Source organism: Mytilus californianus, unplaced genomic scaffold (assembly GCF_021869535.1).
Source record: "Mytilus californianus isolate M0D057914Y unplaced genomic scaffold, xbMytCali1.0.p SCAF_12, whole genome shotgun sequence".
In the NCBI taxonomy this organism is placed as follows: domain Eukaryota; kingdom Metazoa; phylum Mollusca; class Bivalvia; order Mytilida; family Mytilidae; genus Mytilus; species Mytilus californianus.
The window spans coordinates 18,799,348-18,808,695 of NW_026262604.1; the positions used below are offsets into that span (position 1 = coordinate 18,799,348).

The 9,348-nt window shown below is 32.0% G+C and overlaps 1 protein-coding gene across 1 annotated transcript; it reads left to right on the forward strand.

The window, feature by feature from the left end:
• The first annotated feature begins 2,996 nt into the window (after nucleotides 1–2,996).
• Nucleotides 2,997–9,348, forward strand: LOC127721497 (protein rolling stone-like). The gene is made up of 4 exons (XM_052228259.1): nucleotides 2,997–3,358; nucleotides 3,710–3,938; nucleotides 6,479–6,601; nucleotides 7,869–9,348. Exons 1-4 carry the CDS (start codon nucleotides 3,263–3,265, stop codon nucleotides 8,342–8,344), a joined length of 924 nt encoding a protein of 307 aa, XP_052084219.1. The 5' UTR covers nucleotides 2,997–3,262; the 3' UTR covers nucleotides 8,345–9,348.

Below are 9,348 nucleotides of genomic sequence, written 5' to 3' on the forward strand. Positions count from 1 at the left end.
GTCGATGATTTAACTATCATGTTAGTAACGGGTCATAGAAACATTGAATCGTTAGAAAGTTACGTTGCTGGACCATCAGATGCACAAAGGCGTGCCCTTTCATCAACTTTACAGGGTGTAGCTACCGCAAGTAATGCCAATTGCAATGAATCCGTGTCAAAGGGCCCCTCCTGCCAAGTCGCGAATGTCAGCACTACTTTGTCAAGGAATCCTCTATCAGATATGAACATATTCACCAATGCTACAATTTCCGGCGGCACATGTACGATTAATTTAGTAAATAAAGACTTACCTGATTCCTCGTGTGCGTCCACCGCCATTGACAACTGACTTGTAAATGTGTGTTACAGAAATTGACCTCCAAAGTAGAAGACGTTCAATTATAACTTTTCTGTTATATAGTGACACGAATATTGTTCTTGTTAATAAATTTGTTAATTTCTGTTTCAATTTTGAATTTTAGATTTACAACTTTGCGAAATTAAACTGGTTCGAACTATTTTGATAAAAACTGACAGGGAGGTTCATGGAAGAGCCTACACAAACGCTCTTCACTTATACACATCGAACATAGAAATTACAGTAATTGTCCTAATCAGAATCGAAATAATTGATGCAAGCTATACTTTATTGTAGTTGTAACATGGGTAGGCATTATATTCGTGTTATTTTAACCCTCGCTATCGCTCGAGCAAAAATAATCACGAATATAATGCCTACCCATGTTAAAACTAAAATAAAGTATAGCTTGCATAAATTATTTCTTAAACAATAAAAGTCCAATGTTTTTCGACGAATGAATGAAATAGTTAATGGGAATATTGGTATAGAAAATGATTAGAAATAGATATAAATAGTAGGAGTTGTTTGGTATAACTTTTGAAATGGAAAAAGTGTGTGTAAATATATGTGTACGAGTTTTATATCATTTTTTTCTATAACATATTTTTGTTAAGTTCGTACAAGAAGTATTTTTTGAAATAATATACGTGTATCTACAATGTTATGCAATAAGTATTCGTCACCTGCAATTTGTCAGGATTCTTACGGCATTTATTGTGTTATTTTGATAAACCATATTTTGAAAGACACGCCATTTGCAGAACTGTCTGATTTTGTAATATTAATTTAAATCAATTAATTGTTGGGTTTCAGATGTTTCATTTTATCCTGATATGAACAAGTAAGATATTTTTTTTTTCAATTTAATACCCTTGTGCAAGGATTACAACTTTTTACATTATTGTATTACAAAAAATCAAGAATTAGTTAACATTGAGAGGAATATATACAGATAAAAGGTTTCTTTAGAAATCTTACAATAAAATATCTTCTATAAGCAATTTTATACATCTTTAAAATAATTTTGATATTTACAAAAGTATCTTATATAAGTATTTAAGGTAGATGAAGGTCTAACTTAAATTCAATGGAAAATTTTAATATTTTTCCAAAACAAAGTTGGGAATAGATTATACAAGGAAACAATTTTGTGTGTTGAAATGATAATTTAACGATAGGATTTTAAAATGAAATATGAGAAAAATAGTTCTTATAACATGCGTTGAAAAAAGAAATAGAATATAATGGGGTCATACGACTTGCTTTCTTGATTAAAAAAATAGGGAAAATTTTTAACACATTAATTAAGTAAGACTGTTTTTAGTTATCTCCCCTAATATGACAAGGAGGGGAAGAAATTTAATCAAACAAAACAAATATTCTGTTTTTCTAAAACCAATCGTAATAACAAGATGAACACATATGCTTTTCTAGATTGAGATGAAAAATCTTAGAAACTAACTACATTCCTTTCATATGACAAACGTCTCCCTTTATTCTTGACCCATTCGTTATTTTTGTTTATACAATTTACACTGTATTTTGTTCATTTAAATGCACTGACCGTTTGTAAACCGTGACTTTCTAGTCTGTGTCCTGTCCAGTATTAATATATTCCGTAGGCATACTGATTATTTACCGAGGGAACCAATCTAACTTTATACAGTCGCTCGCTGTATACAATCTTGTTTTGGACGTTGATATTCGATAGTAGTGAAAGAATTCTTCTAGGTCCGCTTCAAATTAATAATTTGGTCCAAATTGTTTCATTGTGCACAGTTTTATCAGTTGCATTATAAACCAGAATTATCAAACATAATGAACATGATCTCTAAAACATAAAACTTATTTGCGCTGACTCAAGATAATAATGCTCGACAGAGTCTCGTATTCTACTTGTCGCAATTCTATAATTTGAGACAATGTATTGTTATTCTTTATTTAATGACATATTTATTGTAAAAAAACATAACCTGAACAAGAAAGAGATTCTAATCTTCTGAAAATTCAACCATTAATACCATGTTTAAAATTGCCGTTGAAAGTTTCTAATCCATGTGCGCAGTCCTACAATTTATCTTTTAAATAATTATCGATTGCACACTGTGCATTAGAATTAAAATTTTCAAGTATTATCAAAAAATCTGTCAATAAACTAATAAGAAATCTTTCATCCGAAAATAACATGTTATAATGTTGATGCCTCCGAAGAGCTTTTTGTGATATTCCTACACCAGGAACTCTCAAACCCAGAAATCTGAAAGCTAACGCATGATAAGAATTAATCTAAGTACAGGGAGACAGCTATTCGACAAAAAAGACCCCCACCCCCAAAAAAAAACCAGCTAAATTTATCCAAGTTTAACAGGGAGTTTGAACCGTAGTTTTTAATAATTCATAAATGTATCAACGGCGAATTTAAGAAAGTCATGTTATACTAATGTCGATACTTTAACACTGACTACTGATATGATGATACCCTTTGGGATTTATTTCACCAGCAGCGAACCGGGTGATGCGAATTTATAATTACAATGTAATAATATTGATATTTAATAATATAATTATTAAATACTATATTGTATTTTGAATTGCATTGTAACCAATTTGCAAATCATTTAAAGAAATTCACTATCTATTGTAATTTTAAAAACAAAAAAAAATGAATATGCACATTGAATCTATTCATAAAAAGTAAACCATGTCAATTGTATTATTTCTAATTATTTTGTTTACTGATCCAAAAACAGTTGTTTTAGTTTTGTTTAACATTAGAACTTTGATATTGGAACATAAATCACAAAATAGATATCCGTGTGGCAAGTAGTGGAAGAAAAAAAAAACCTAGAAACACTGATTTCCTTTAGGAGTTTGCAATATTTTGAATGCAAACATTTAAAAAAAATATTTTAATAAAAATATGGAAAGTGTAGGACGTGGAACTGAAAAGAGGAAATTTAAATGTGCAGATTTTTGCTTTAATCACCATATACCAGAGACATTTGTAATTACACAGGTATGTTTTATAAATTATATTGACAAACTCATTGATCTTTATCTACGGTGTATATGCATTATGATAAAAATAAATTTCAAATATTCATACAAGATTGATTTAGTAATGATTTCTTAACACGTTTACATTGTATATAGCTTTGAGAAGCTTGATTTCTCTCTACTATGTGATTAAACTTTCAGCTACTTTTTAAAGAGTTAACTCCCTTAGGTGTTCTGTACCCTCTTAACACATTCACATTGTATATAGTAAATGTTTTGAAGAGTTACAAAAAGATGTTTCCTCCAGTTTTCTTTGTTTTATAGAATCATTTGAGGACTCACATTTAAAAACGTTGCATTTACATTTCAGACTTGTACATGTAGATGTGGCGGTGGTTTTTGGTATACAGCGTGGACTACATTATGCATGCTGTGGCATATTTCCTGGTTTATATATAGTTACATAAGACAACCTACCGATTTCTTTATTTATCTGACTAATTGGGGATACTCACTGCTTTTGTTATCTAACATCATAGACTGCTTTGCAACCTGCTATTTTCACCTTTTTGGGAAAGAAAAGTTAATACAAAATAATGGTGAGTGATAGTATTGATGCAACCGTACCTCGTGTTATCTCTGTGTTAAACGCAGGAATTCGGAAAGGTTCGGAGAGCCACTAGATCTGGCTTCAAAAGTTGGTCATTTATGAAGTTAATCATGTTTTTGAAAAGAACTTTTAAGTTGATTTTTGGAAATGGAGGTTCCAGGATTTTCAACATGGGGAAGGGGATCACCTTAGCTGTATTTGGCAAAACCTTTCGGAATGTTTGGTCCTCATTGGTCTTCAACTTCGTACTTTATTTGTCATCTTTAATTTTTTTGATTCGAGCCTAATTTATGAGTCTTTTGTAGACGAAACGCGCGTCTGGCGTACACAGTTTTAATCCTTGTATCTAAAATGAGTTTATTTAGCAATTTGATTCCATGTTAGCGAACTGCGTTTTTTTAAAGTCTCCAAGCCAACAGTTTTCATTTACTCTGCATGGTCAATTTGTTTCCGATCTATCTTAAATGTCTGAAGAACAAATAGTAAGTATAATCAAAGAAGGTCTGGATGGGGTTTACAGAAAAGAGAATAATGGACAAACTGTGCAGTATAAAGGGCTCACAAAATAAAGAATAGAGAAAGTAGGCCCAAAAAATAAAGCATAGAGAATAATTGGGCGTTAAAATATAAAGAATAGAGAATTACAGTCAAAATCTATAAAGAATAGAGAAAAATGGCCTAAAAAATTATATAATAGGGAAATGAAGACCCCCCTCCATCCACAACCATATCAAACGTAACAGCTACAGCGGAATACATGCAGCTTTGAAATCAGTTATAGACATATCACAAATTAAATTTAGTTTTTAAGATTTAATAAAATTGAGAATGGAAATGGGGAATGTGTCAAAGAGACAACAACCCGTCCATAGAGCAGACAACAGCCGAAGGCCACCAATGGGTCTTCAATGCAGCGAGAAACTCCCGCACCCGGAGGCGTCCTTCAGCTGGCCCCTGAACAAATATGTATACTAGTTCAGTGATAATGGACGTCATACTAAACTCCAAATTATACACAAGAAACTAAAATTAAAAATGATACAAGACTAACAAAGGCGCCAGAGGCTCCTGATTTGGGACAGGCGCAAACATGCGGCGGGTTTAAACATGTTTTTTGAGATCTCAACCCCCCCCCCCCCCCCTATACCTCTAGCTAATGTAGAAAAAAACAAACGCACAACAGTACGCACAGTAAAACTCAGTTTAAGAGAAGTCCGAGTCCGATGTCAGAATAGGAAACCAAAGAAAATAAACAAAATGACAATAATACATAAATAACAACAGACTACTAGCAGTTACTGACATGTCAGCTCCAGACCTCAATTAAACTGATTTAAAGATTATGTCTTCATCACATGAATATCAGGCACAATCCCTCCTGTTAGGGGTTTAGTATTATACCATCATAAAATATATGAGAAGAACATAACCCGTGTCATGCCAACAACTGGTTTTAGAATAAATATGTTTAATTCCGATGCAAAGACCCTATAAGTGAATCAATATTAAAGCCAAAATATGCAATCTTTAATGACCTGACAACAGTATCGTAACTATATCCCTTCTTAATAAGTCTGTTTAAAGGTTTTGTTAGCTTTTGAGGTGAATACTGACATTTTTGTGCTTTTAAAAGAATATTACCATAAAAGATTGGATGTGAAATACCCGAACGTATAAGATGTCTGCATGTTGAGTTATATTTACGAATGATGTCCTTATACCGATGATAAAATTTAGTAAATGTTTTGACTAGTTTATGATATCGAAAACCCTGGTGTAATAATTTTTCAGTAATACATAAATTTCTCTCGCTAAAATCTAATACGTTGTTACATACACGAGCGAATCGTACAAGTTGAGATATATAAACACCATTAAAATTTACATTCCATGTAGATAACAAAATTAACAATAATTAGCAGTATCGTCATTACCTGAGCATATTTCAAATCCTGGTGTTGGCCTTATTACTGTCACAGAGAGCATATAGACTTAACTGTTTAGAAATGAAATCATAGAAGCGCCAGCGTATATGTTTATTACTTGAGTTTATAAGATATATACCTTAGATTACGCCGTATTCTTATTAAATTAAATGGTTATATAATGCATGGTTTTACCGCCAAAATGAAAAGTGGTATGATTTCCAGAGACGAATATCCACCAGAGTCTGAATGCCGTGAATTTTAACAATTAAAGGTCACCTTACGACCTCAAACAAAAACCCATACCGTGTAGTCGGTTGTAAAAGGCCCCGAAGTGATAAAATGTGAATGATTCAAACAAGAAAACCAACGGCCTGATTTACGACAAGAAAATTAAACCAACAGCACTGTACCGTTCATTTTTTTCTTTCTAACATTTTTACTTTCAAAATTCAATGAATGATTGATTGTACCTATATGTATAGTTTCATAAGTGCTGATCCAATTTCTGTTGATAGATAATGAGCCTAAATGTGATATTGTGTACTTTTTGCTGTGCAGAAATTAACATTTGTGTATAAATAATCAAGACTTGTTATTGTAGAACGGAAAATGCCATGGTATTTATACCTTTCATGGGGTTTCTTTGAAACAAGCAATCCTGTTGCTTTATGTATAAGTATTGGATACCATGCAGCTAAAGTGGGATTTGGTGTAATGGAATACTGTAAGTACATATGAGGTTCTGGATGGAGTTTACATAATAAAGAATAATAGGCAAAAAATGCAGACTAATAGGCAAAAAATGCAGAATAATGGACCAAAAAAAAAAAAGAAAAGAATACAGAAATGAAGTGCCCCTATCCAAACCCTCACATATGGCGTTCGATATTCCAAAGATGTATTGAAATTTAATTGCTAGTTTGGAATCACTAGATAACAACATGATAGCATGGACAGTTAACTCTAACCAAATGTTAATGTGTTGCCCATGAGACGTTGCCTATAACATACATTTATCATTTACGGATAACTAGTCATATTATATGTTATTTAGGTCTCAGACAGGGTATATACATGCAGCTTCTTTCATTGGTACAAGTGGATTATCCACAAGATTCTATGTAAGAATCAGTTTCTCTTATGATCATCAAATAATTTTTCATTTTTGATAAACGAAAATTCCCTTCGAGTGCCTTCCTTATTCCGGATTTCTACGTCATACAAATATAAAGAAATCACTTTCTTTAACACTAGTTTTGCACATTTTGATTCATACAGAGAGCTGATATAGATTGTCACCTTTTAACTTAATCAACATCAGCAACCACAAATTGATTATTTTTTTTTAAAATGGGTCCAGAAAATGATAAATTGCTAAAGAATTAGAGAAATTATGTGTATATGATATATACACTGAAATTCTGATACCTGAATTACATATATATTACGGATTACCCCCGCCTTACTGTATTTTCCAGTACCAAGTACTTGTTGAACATTCACCATGCAGTATAAATATTTAGTACATGTTTCTTTATATTATATCTTTTACTTAAATAAATTTTTCTATAATATTTTTGCAATAAAGTATTTACCTTTTATATGCACTGGTTGTATGTTAGTGATTTTTTATGTATTTTGACCACAAGAAATATTGATATGCAACCTGATAATTAATTCATTGTGTGACGCATAATAAATGTTTGGGGCCTCGTTCGCCGTCTGGACTAAGTAGTTCTCTTCTGTATCTGTAGGCTATAGTCGTGAGTTTGAACCCCCTACGTGGCAGGTGCGTTTGACTCTAATGTTAATTGACTAGGATTTTCAATTTTCTTGCCGAAGGTCGGTGGTTCTCACACACATATGCATTTATGATCAAATATCATGAACATATCATACACAAAATAAAAACATTTGAAAAGGTACATTTTGAATTTAGCTTATATAACATACTAGTACTAGTATATGTTACTAATTTTATTTTTTTTCAGCTTCCACTCTATCAAGCATCGAGTTTCACATTGGGAATTCTGTCTATGTCATTCTGAATATGATTATATGTGCCAAGGAAGTACGTTTTCACCACGTGGTTTATTCCATGGTTTTTGGTATAATTTATGGGATATTTTCATTGATTTATCAACGTGTCTTTGAAAACGACCTTATATATCCGCCATTAGATTGGGAAAAGTCGACAACATTCTACCTATTTGCAGCAATAATAATTATTGGAATCCCTTATGTATATATTGTATTTATTTTCGCACTGTTTTGGGTGCGTTTACATTGCCGTCAATTATATGACATGCGTTTTCAATGGTGGCCATTATGTGTCGAGCGTCTTCATTGCTGTCGATTAAGTAACAAAGTGGCGGATGACTTCAATGTAGACAACACATGTACAGTTAGAAGAATAAACCACAATAGGACAAATGTGACGAGTGTAATGACAGTCGAAGATATTTAACCGAATATAAAGAATGAAAAATTTTGTTGCAGAATTACCAGAAATGAGTGTATTATTGGTTAACGATGTTCGCTCCTCTGTTTTAAAATAACAAGCTTTTTAAAAGACTGATATAAATTGATAGTATATGAATAATGGTACTTTAAAAGCAGAAAAAAATAATAAATGTCCCTGTCCTTGTTTTTGAGTTAAAAGCAATTAAAATTTGGCGGGAAATGATTTTTAACATTTTTCAAAAACTATGAAAACATATTAAGGATTTTATTCGGTTTAAAAAAAAATAGCTTTTGAAATTATACGTAATAAAATTATGAAAAGAAAATTGGGGTTAGCGGGAAAAATGTTTTATGACCTTAAATGGATAAAACTAGAGAATTTGGAATATCTGACAAAAGATCAACAACAAGAATGGCAAACATACTTAATGGGATATTTTTGTACATGCTGAAAGTGAAAACGTTTTCTGTCAGTGTAACACAGTATATATGCAATTAATTCTTGAGGACCATTGTTAACACTATCCTCCGATACTAATGTTTTCATTATATTATCATATTATTTACCTTATCGTACAATTAGCAGTCACTTACTTCTTTTTAAAGCCTCTTGCGAGAGTTATGGAACCTATTTAGTTTGTTCTTATGTCGTTGTATTACACCAGTTTCTCAGGTTATGGGAAGGATTTGGCGCAAGCAAACATGTTTCACTCCGCCATATTATGTATGTCCCTGTCCAAAGTCAGTCACCCGTAATTCAGTGGTTGTCGTTTGTTGCTGTATATCATGTAAACGCAGGTCTGGGCAACCACATCGTTACTCTCGTGATTTTGAAATAGATCCACAAAGTTGTCGGTATCAGATGAATTAAAAATTCTGACAGGCAAAACTTAGCACACGGAACCATAATTTATTTGCAGGTATATAAAATATAAAAATATCTATGTAGTTTTATTTACCAGCTAGTTTCATGATTTTGTTTTTGTATCATTAAAGTATATCATTTAT

Coding starts and splice junctions, on each gene's coding strand:
- LOC127721497 (XM_052228259.1), top strand. CDS start 3,263: ATGGAAAGTGTAGGACGTGGAACTGAAAAGAGGAAATTTAAATGTGCA. Junction 3,939..6,478: donor AAAGTTAATACAAAATAATG/GTGAGTGATAGT, acceptor TTGTTATTGTAG/AACGGAAAATGCCATGGTAT. Junction 6,602..7,868: donor ATTTGGTGTAATGGAATACT/GTAAGTACATAT, acceptor ATTTTTTTTCAG/CTTCCACTCTATCAAGCATC.